General features: G+C 26.2%; 1 protein-coding gene across 1 annotated transcript; it reads right to left on the bottom strand.

The window, feature by feature from the left end:
- Nucleotides 1–1,468: 1,468 nt before the first annotated feature.
- On the bottom strand, nucleotides 1,469–6,465 carry LOC112683015 (androgen-induced gene 1 protein-like). Its single transcript, XM_025553847.1, has 5 exons — nucleotides 5,833–6,465; nucleotides 4,509–4,658; nucleotides 3,484–3,701; nucleotides 1,819–1,979; nucleotides 1,469–1,746 (listed from the first exon to the last, which is right to left on the bottom strand). Exons 1-5 carry the CDS (start codon nucleotides 6,139–6,141, stop codon nucleotides 1,712–1,714), a joined length of 873 nt encoding a protein of 290 aa, XP_025409632.1. The 5' UTR covers nucleotides 6,142–6,465; the 3' UTR covers nucleotides 1,469–1,711.
- Nucleotides 6,466–11,471: the final 5,006 nt, after the last annotated feature.

Below are 11,471 nucleotides of genomic sequence, written 5' to 3'. Positions count from 1 at the left end.
CAAAATAAAATATATTTTAACAATGGCTTATAAATTGCGAAATATGAGGTGAGTGAAATAAATGTGCACTTCGATGTAAAAACCAGATTTATCAGGTTACTCGGTTATCGGGGATAAAGAATCATTTAAATCTGAACAGTAAAAACAATATATATTATTATAAATTATAAATTTTCTTTGAGAACATTATATACTTAGTATAACATTATTTTATCAACATTTCTTTTTTTCTAAAAAACCGTCGGAGATCTTTGTCGATATACTTTTCACTTGGGAGAGGTAAGTTTACTGAAACAATTTTACTCCTTTCTCTAAGTAGACAATTATCACGTGTGTGAACTTCACAACCTGTGATGTTAGTCCGGTGGATATCAGTAAAGAGCAACCAGAACAATTACAGGGGAAAAAGACTACAGAATTAATTTTACAGAATGTTTTTTGAACTAAATATTATGAAAATATAATATATTATACATTGTACACAACGTTAGGTACAAAATAAATATGATTAATAATTATTGTAAGTCTAAAACATATACATTAAAAATATACAATTAATTCAATAAATACATGAGAACATTAAACAATTTATACAAATAATAACAAAATTAACAATAATCAAATTATTAATAAATAAATATCTCTCATAATATATAATTATAAATTTCAATTTAAATATTCAAAAATCATCAATAATAGTATTTTAATATATATTTTATATAAATATATCCTATCCATATAATTTTAAATTAATTATATCTATACTATATGTAGACTGTATATAATAATATACACTATGTATAACTATAAAATGAAAAAGAATAGAATGTTTTGGTCACGTATGGAGGGCAAACTGAGAAATGTTGAAAGAAGTTCTAGTTAACAAAATAAACAAACAACGTCCATTAGGAAGACCAAGGACCCGATGGGTGGATGTCGTGGCTCAAGACATCAAATATATAAAGAGAACTAGGTTTTTGACGACGCATATCATAGGGAGAAATAGAGAGGTTATGTGATGGCAGCTATGGCTCTTAATAGGCTGACAAGCTGATGATGATATATAACTATATCTACAACTTACTTAAAAAAAAAAAAAAATTATAATACATTTATTTTATCTATCCACTTGTATTTAAAAATTGTATTAAAATATTACCGATCTTCTTATTGTATTATATAGGAAACTAATACCAAATTTATATATGACTTTATTAGAATAATAATTTTACGAACATATTTAATATAAACAATCTAAATGTTTAGATTAATTTATTAATTCAAATTACCATAGCAAATATTTTATTAACAGTACCATAATTCAAATAGTACTCTTAAGAATGACTCTTTTGCGCGTTTTAAATTCTGTTGGAATTCTACAATATTTATGCAAAATTATTACATTAAAAATTCTTATTTGTAACAGTTTCTAATAATTAAGTATATTATATATTATGGTTATTTTCACATACACTTTTATTATATGCACTTATTATATATTATAATATATATTCACTACACAAATAGTAAATTCAGTACATTTAATGAGTTACAACCAATACCTAATTATGTTTTTACAGTAAACAAAACCAAAAATATTTATTTTTATAAAAGTTATTGATTATATGTATACGTACCCTCAAAAAATCATTAACAGATATACTTGTATGTATAACATTCACCTTGATGGTGGATACCACTTGTATCATTCCTATATCATTTTTTGTTCTTCTTTAATTCGTTGATCTAAAAAAGCATTTTTATTTTATTAATTTATAGTATAATGCGTGTAAAATATTTATATGATTAATTACATACTTGAAAACCATGAGCACAATTTATATCCAATCATCATACATATAAAAGGAATGACAAAAGCCGTTACTGCAAAGTACATAATGACTTCCATTAAACTTGATACGATTTCACCAATGATTAGATACACCCATCTTCCAGTCATGAATTTATTATAAAGTAAACTATAATTAAAAAGAGGCTTAATATAGTATATGAACAAATTAAAAATCATATTCATATACTGTAGAAGCAATAAAGATCATAGACTGAAAGGCTAAAATCTACCACCAAGATGGGTAGAGAGGAATTGAATAGTAAAATAAAATAATTTTTGAAACTAACTCAACTTAAAAAAATAAATAATTGAAAGATAAAATAATAACAATAAGTATACCACAGTACCATGCAATAATACTATGCTAAGTTACAAAATTTAATATTACTTAAATATCGAAAATAATGGTTGAATGTGGGAGGCTAGTTAGATAATCTAAGTGCTCAGCCTTCTACCCTAGTAATTAATAATATATATTTACAGTCTTTATCAGAGTCATAAAAATTAATTTATCAAATTAAAATAATAATCTCAAAAAAATCTTGAAAAGTTTTAAGCACCCAAATCAAATTAATGTACAAAATAAATTAAAACTATAATAAACCATTTTGTTTATAATACGTCTAAATTAGATTTTTTGATCGCATGTTTATCGTATAAAAGCTTTATGAATTATCAATATTTTCATGTTGGGATAATAGATTATTTAGTTATCAAAATCAAGAGTAAAACCAAAATATTTTATTGTTGTTTTTTAGTTCATAATCGTCATTCGTGAAAAAATTAATTCAATACATTGCTATTTTTCACCATTATTATTTCTATGATATAAAACATTTTATATGAGTAATTAACAATTATGTTATAGAATAATAATAATAAACGTATTAAGTTATCAAAGTTATCAAAGTTTTATGTATCAAGGTTGTAGTATTAGTAATTTTAATAGTAACTATTTAAAAATTATCTAAAATGATAAATTAATAATTTTATCTAAATACATATATTAAATAAATATTTATAAAATAATGTTTTAATCATAAAATGCAATATGCACAAATTTTTTAATTTTTTATTTCATTATAGTGGAATTATTTTTTTACATGGACTATTCAAAAAATATCGTAATATTATCAAATTTAAACTACACAGATTTAAAAAAAATTGTAAAATCAAGATTATGATTTTCATCTCGCTCTTATAAAATTAACACGTTTCATTTAAATCGGAAAATATTTCTTATGTATGGGAAGAAAATATAAATAAATATAATTATATTATATATATAGCTATAATTATATGTTATTATCTTTAATTTGATGACACGATTGTCGTTCAAAAGTGTCAATTAATATAGAAACAGAAATTAAAACTGCATTAATCTGAAATGCATTTGTAAATTGTATTTAACCTTGAAAACTAGCATGCACCTGTTTAACATTAATAATTTGTCGGTGAAAATTTTATAGTACTGCAATGATATTATTTAATTATGTATTTATTTTATTTTATGATATAAGCAATGATATAAGCAATGCGATTTTCAAAACAATAATATTTATTGGTAAATTCAATGTGACTGTTAGTAATATAATAAATTATTGCATGGTTGCCTGTCAGTATGGTTTTACCATATGACGTAGGAGCCGGACAGTAAGAAAAGCCCTGCCGTGGAGTCTATCTTTTTAGGCAGCTGATGTTTGGTGGTAGCCATATCAAATAGTGTTAGAGCGATTGGATTTGTGTGCACGGCGTGGTTGTACCAATCCGGTATCCATTTGCTCATTTCATTCGGAAATAACAACGGTTTGTTTATTGCGCAAATTATCCAGAACATTACACATACTACCTACATGGCACAATAATATTTATACGTGAAAAAACGCGAATGTAAATTATATTTTGTGTTCATTTATACAATTTTCAATAATAATCACAAAACTTCTATTAACTTATAACTATATATATATATATATAACCTAATATAATAGCAAATATTATAAAATTAAAATTACATAATTAATTTTTGTTGTTTTGGTGTTTCAACATTTAATTGATTTCCTTTAAATTAGTCATTATCAGAACAATTACTTAACCATGAATATAATAAAATAGATATAATTTTTTAGTTGGAAATTTTGATAAGAGAATTTTCAAATAAATAATGTTTAAAATTGATGAATAAAAATATTTCATATTATTGTTTCAAATGTTTTATTAAAATACCTAATTAATACATCTATTTAATGAAATACTGAAAGTTGTAATTAAATAATGTAATCCAATAAATTTTTTTTTTTAAAAACATGTTACTATTATTAGTATAAATAGCCTTGAACATCATTATAAAAAATACAATTTAACGATAATTTATATTGATTTGTTATAATTTAAAATAACATAATTATAAAAATAATTAGACAAAATAAAATTCTTAGGTTGAATTGAAATATAATATATTATTTATAAATTGAACAATAATAATTTCTATTTATTTCTAAAAATCAAAAATGGAACTATCATAATCTAAGTTAACTTATAACATTTATTCTCATTAGAAAACTGTCAGAGGTTAATATCAATTAATAATTTTAAATGGATTTTAAAGAAATTTTCATACTTTTGGCTAAATAGTAGCAAAATAAATAAAACTTACTATTGAAACCGGAAAAACGAGACTGATAAATACAAAATCTCTTATTTTTTTATTCTGTCGTAAGTGTGGTTTGATCCATAACTTTCCAGGACCTGAGTTTGCAAAATCTACGAAAACTGTGCAATAAATGAAGTAAGAAATTTGCAAGATCTGAAATATTGGAAAAAATTTATAATTTTTTAATAATATAATAAATAATTGTTACGTTAATGAGTAAAAATGTATTTAAATGAATTAAGTCATGACCGACAAAAGAAACAATAATAATGATAATAATAATGATAGTTTTTCACTCAATTTCATTAAAATACCAGATTTAAGTAGAAATGAATAGCTTTATATATTTATTTTTTACTATTTAAATACTTTATATACATATATTGTACTCTCGATTAACCACGGGCAGATTATTTATAATCTTCTGCGGAACGAAACCATGTAATACAAATTTCAACCCTCTTATTGTATATATAAAATCGAATTTGCTGATATAGCTTGGTTTCATTTTATTTTCATTCCATTTATTCGCCTACTTTAACAAGTATAACTAGCCGGACGTATAGTCAGCGAATAATCATTTAATGGAAATAGGAGTAGCTTGCATATTTTTTAAGTATATGTACATTATGTCGAAATTACGTTACATTAACATATATATATTGTAGTTATGTCAGACTATAAACATTGAAAGAACTATAACAGGCGATCAGTAATATTTATTAGTTATTGCTTTAAAATTATTATTTTAAAAATTAAGTTAAGTTATATTTTTAAACACACAATTTTTTTTTCTTAGTTGGGACAAATAATATAATTATACTAATTTTTCCGTTGAGCCAACATATGTAATAAATAATTATAAAGAAAATGTATATAATTTAATATTTAAATTATAAAACTATTAAGGCTAAAATTTAAGTTTAAGATTGTTAAAAATTAGCAAATACTATTGAAATACCGTTGACACATAGATGGTAAATAACAACTTAAAAGTTAACAGTTATAATATTTCCTTGAATTTATCGAAATAAGCACGTACATTTATATGTACACAGGACGGTGTCATATAAACATATTATACTATGGCACTATTGAAATAAGGATGAAGATTTTTCATAACGACTGAAAATATGACAAATCGTGGGGATTCGACGTTAAAAACAACACGGGATAAACGATTGTAGGGATTATTTAGCACCACATCCTGCACACAATCACAGCAATGTAGCGTAGGAAAATATTCAAACGCGATCGACGAGTATTATTATTTTTATTATTATTATAATCATTCGCCGACACCTCCTCACACCTCGGAGCCTCTTACCAGATTCCACACGGACACGCATTTCCACCGCCAATTGGAACCGTGATCACCCAACGTGGGAAATTCGATGTCGTTCAAGTCCAATATGAACAATCCATAGTAGGACACGTACACGTAGTAGCACGAGATGAACAACCGGGACACTCGGAACAGATGCTGACGCTGGGCTTTGGCGCGCGACCATCCTCTTAACCCGGCAGTGACAACGCGCGTGGTCCTCTCAGCGGACACCTCATCGCCGCGATCCATCGATGCAGCCGACCGGGTGTACGCTACAGTTTTGATTTCCGGAACATGGTCTTGATCCATTGCTGTGGTCGACCGAACGTACGGTTAATGATGGTGTAGGTACTAAAAGTTAGCCAGGGACGTGGTCGATTCTCCACGATCGGTGCGATGCGCTCGCCGTGACGGGTGTGCTGCTGTTGCGGTCGCTGCACTGCTGCCGTCTGACCATCACCCGAACGTCGTCCCGTTCGGCGCACGTTACATATTATATAATAAGCATAAATTGCGTCCGGCCATAATGGTGCCGGTCGTGCGGTACCTTTACCCGTAAGTTTTACTCCCTCCAACACGGACTAGTCGGTCTGCAAGCGCGATCCGATTTATTGCAGCGCGCGACGGAAATACTATTGTAGTCGGTTGTTGGTTTCGATTACCGTCAGATAGGTTAATCATTAATTATGAGCAACGATCGCATCGTGCCCGACGGTCCATACGTTTTTATCAGCCATTTTCCATCATGACGAATATATAAAATCGTGATGCGGTGGCAATGAGTTAAAGAATAAAAAAAAACTCGTTCGGTATAACCTTGGGGAGAGGGGGGAAAGGTCCAAGTATCTTATGATTTTTGGTACTCCGGGACAAAAATAAGTTTAAAAAATCTGATATTGAATTTGCATCCTAATTATTTTAATATTATTTCAAACGGTTAAAACCAACATTCGGATTTGAACTACGTTAGAGAACATTATTACTGTTACGCATATAAATTTCACATGGTTAAAAATACAATTTGTGGAAGCCGTCAAAAATGATTGGTTTTATCGTGCTCTAATAATTAGGTGGAAAATAAGCTTAAACACAATTTTAAGTACAGTTTTTATAAATAAATAATCCGATCCGTTTGATATGCACGAGGGAACCTATGAACGCTTACCTGAAGGCAAATTTTAAATATTTTTAAATATTAAATATAAATATTCAATGAGTATTTTAATTTAAAATTTTTGAAACTATATAAATCTACTAAAAAAAAATATTTATGAAGAAATCCATAAAATTCTCTAGAATTAGTGTGCTTACTTCTTTGTTTATATACAACATTCATGAGCCTAAAATAAAAGATAATCAATAATTAAAATTGTTTGTTTGATAATCCATATACTTTAATATTAACTAAAATAAATTTTAAATTTTATCGTTACATTTAATTGGTACCAGACCCTCTTGGCAAGAGGGGATCAGGAAATATTTTAAGTTAAGTATTAACACTATTTTGTCCAAATCTTAAGGAGAGATTTTTATTAAGACGAAGTTTTATTTTTAAATATTTTAACTTATTACTTTTTTCATTTTTGAAAATTGGAACATGCATTTTAAAAATTTAAAAGTAAATTATTTTTATTATTTACATTATCGTACATGTTTTGAAGCTCCGTGCATCGCTTAGTTGATTTTATTATATTGAAAGTTTCGATAACTCCGTCAAGATTGAAATTGTATGCTAGTTCCTGTTCTATGAACATCGACAAAAGGTTATCTAAACGTTTTTGTAACATGGCACTTATAAATTTAGTTTTTACTATGCTTAATTTCGAAAATAATTTTTCACATGAACACGTCGTCACACAGATGGATATGAATGATTTTATAGCTTTAAGTACATTACAAAATATAACTTCTTTGTTAGTTCCAAACACATCAAAACAATCCACCCATTTTTCACAGTATGTTTTATTATTTTTTGATAAATATTTTAATTGTATAAGTAACCGAATTTCAAGCTTAATTGGTAACATATAAATCGAATACAGATGAAAGATGAAAATTATCATCAATACTGGTTTCTAATTCTAATAAATGTCCCATATTTTCTATCATCAACATTTATTTCTTAAATAAATCTTACATTTATTCCAACTATCAACTGATCTAAGGTTTAATAATATCCATTTACTCTCATTTCTTTTATTTTACTAAACATAAAATGTTGATTGTTCATAATATCTATTTGAAATGATACTTTTATTTTTTTTATCAGCAGGAATAATCTTTTTAAGACAGTTGTTTAATGTTTTTTATAAATATTTTTATAATAATTTCCATCATTTTTCATAGATTCTAGTGATTTTTTTTATGTCCTAATAAAGTTAATTTCTGTTAACAAATTTATGTTCGATGAATACAAAACTAAGCTCACGTATAATATTCAATTTAAAATTGGATCTAGCATTTGCATGGTGAAAATGAACTCAAAACTTCCCATTTGATTAATGATAACAAATTCATTGGCCCTTGCATCTTATTGCTTAGTATTATATGTGATTTGTTTAATGGGAATTAACATAGCAGAATAATTATTTTTGATAGCATTGACCACTATAGACTAACATGCCCAACTAGTGATCGATAATAATTTTAAAGTCTTCTAGTATTTATCGATTTTGATATATTCCCAAAAACTGGATTTATCAATTAATAATATTATTTATTTATTGATAATAATGGATTAAATAACATGTAACGTTTTGATGCAAATAAATTAATCAACACTTATTAATCTTATCACAGGCTGTAATCGAATAAAAATACTGAGCATAAAAATAAATGTTGTCCTGTTTACAGAGTTGGGCATTAGTCGAATAAAATATTATTCGATTGATTATTTGAATAAAAAATTATTCTTTATTGATTATTATTTTTATTTATTATTTTAATTTGTATTATTATTTAGAGATTTTTATTTACTATATTTTATTTATTATTCAGTTATTCGTTATTCATTAATCTTTATTCGTTATTCCCTATTATCATATAAATAATAAATTTAAATCCTAAATAACGATATTTAATAATAATAGACTTATTATTTTAACTTAAATAATATATATAATATATATAAAAATGTTATTATTCTTGATACATATACGTTGTTATAGTTACTATAATGATAATTGTTATAATTATTACTACAATGACTTGAATTATTATTTAATCATTAATTATTATTTAAGTGTTAAATTATGTGAAATTTACGTAAAAATTTGATTGGTAATTTACCGATATATCTACAAAGATGTATGTAAAAACGTCAAAGGTGATAACATTTTTATAATAGTTTTCTGCTAGTAACCTGTTTAGTTACCAAAATTTAGGTCTTGATCGGCACAATTCACGCTCATATGATTGCGATTAATACAATACACAAGTTAAAAAAAAATTAATATCATTCATGATTTTAACGAATAAATGTATTCTGAATAATTGTTTTATTCACAAATAAAACTATTCAGAATAATTGTATTCTTTATTTAGTACACCACAATTATTCAGAATAAAAAATTATTCTTTATTCATAAATAAATTAGTTATTCATGCTTTTATTTTTTATTTTTTATTTTGATTTGTTTTTGTCCAACTCTGCTTATTTAATCTTTTGAATTGTGATATTTAATATTTACCAATTAATTATAACGGTAAAATGATAACAATTTGAACTAGGTTAAAATACTGAACTAGACCTTGACCCATTTATTGATGTATAAAACTATAAAGAATATTAACGGATGTAATAATTTATTGGAGAACCAGTGCAAGAATGAATTTTCAGAGGGGTAGTTGCATATGAAAACGATCATTCTCCTGAACAATATTTTTATTTTTTTTTTTTAAAATATCAAACATATTGCAGACATCTTCTTTGCTATTTTTATCATAAAATAGTAAAAACTCACATTATCCTCCACCAATTTTACAGGAACTACACAGAAGTCATAATATTTGTAAAATTAATATAGGTAACAATTTTTAAATATTTCAAGTAATTTCTGAGCATCGAAAGAATTATCCCTCAAGGGAGCACTAATAGTGCGACGTGAATAACGAACTCGGAGCCCCAAACTCTGAACTGAACTGACTTTAACTAGTTGATTCAGTTCTCCCTATACTAATCTTAATTATCTGGAGTAGACTGGTCATCCAGGTTGGGGGTTAAGCGTGGGGCTAACAACCTCACCTTGTAAAAATATATGTATTATGATAACATCAAAAATTCAGCCTCGGACACAGAGAATTGGGTATAAATTAGGACATGGAAAATGGACTATGGAGCTAAAGATTGCGACATGGAATATAACAAGTCTATTTCGAACTGACTCTTTTCAGAATCAGGGGGGCTTAGTCCCCCAAATATTTTAATAACCCCCTCAAAATCGAAACTTCGTTAGGAATGTTATTCATTGTTTTTATCTGTTCGTTTTTTTGAAAATCGTAAAATAAGAAATAGTAAAAATCTATTTACAATTGCATTAACAATACCAATTAGTTCGGCTACTTGCGAAAGAAGTTTCAGTGCAATAAAAAAAAATAAAAACTTGGCTAAGGACATCGTTGGTTCATAATAGGTTCAGCGATCTTTTAATACTATATATTGAAAAAGATATATCAAAAAATATAAAAAGCGATGATATTTTGAATATCTTTGCTGATACACATAGATATTTGTTATTAAAATAAAATATTAATTATTTTTAAATATACGTAATTTAGTGTTTTTTTAATACAATTTAAATATATCTATATTTTTAGTAGTAATAAGTTTTACTTGTGCGTGAGAAGAGGGTTTGGGGACGAAGCTCCTGCGGATTATTTTACATTGAATTATTATAGCCCCCCCCCCAAAATTAAATCAAATGTCTGCCTATAAGTCAGCTGAAAGTAGAGTAAAGTAAAAATATATGCCAACGATGATAATTTGTTGACAGTCTTAAGCCTGTAATAATTGGGAAGGACAATTATAAATTAATAGGTCGTGTGGTTTGTACCAACAGTATCAACATATCGCAACATAACGAGTATATTACAGTAGTATTATTTATATGTTTTTATTTTAGTTTTAAATATATTTTTATTGTTTTGACACATCAATGGTTTTAATGTTTATTGGTCTTAATTAAAAAATATTCCTATCATTGTGATTTTTTTAATATAAAAATAAATATTTTTTTTTTTTTTAGGGATGAAAAAGATAACAACTTAAAGTGGTAGGAGGTTAACATTATTAATCTTGGATTTTTTGGACCACATTAATGTTTATGTATTAAGCAAAATGTTATTATTTTATATTGAGTATTTTTGTAAGAATAATATTTGTGCGCAGTATCTTTAAATTACTTGTCGTAGATAATATTCTGTGGAATGAAAGTGTCTATATTGTTTAAAACTTCTTCTTTATTTACATTATTATGTTTTTTTATATTTATAATTTTCATTTTAAATTTTAGAGTTTTTGAATATATATAACCACAATAGGAACCCTAAAACCTATTTTTAAATAAGGTGGTTATCCTGTAAGCTGCGGGGTTGTCTCCAATATTAGCCATGCATTTTTCAACTACACTTAGATTTTACAA

This window comes from Sipha flava, unplaced genomic scaffold, assembly GCF_003268045.1.
Source record: "Sipha flava isolate LNK unplaced genomic scaffold, YSA_version1 217_pilon_pilon, whole genome shotgun sequence".
Classification (NCBI taxonomy): Eukaryota; Metazoa; Arthropoda; class Insecta; order Hemiptera; family Aphididae; genus Sipha; species Sipha flava.
This window is presented reverse-complemented; position numbering and strand designations above follow the sequence as displayed.

Bases quoted from the DNA above. Each gene is read 5' to 3' on its own strand.
- LOC112683015 (XM_025553847.1), bottom strand. From the start codon at position 6,141: ATGGATCAAGACCATGTTCCGGAAATCAAAACTGTAGCGTACACCCGG. The intron at 4,659-5,832 runs GTAAGAGGCTCC...CCAATATTTCAG, and splicing joins GCGTGTCCGTGTGGAATCTG to ATCTTGCAAATTTCTTACTT. The intron at 1,747-1,818 runs GTATGTAATTAA...ATGCTTTTTTAG, and splicing joins ATTGTGCTCATGGTTTTCAA to ATCAACGAATTAAAGAAGAA.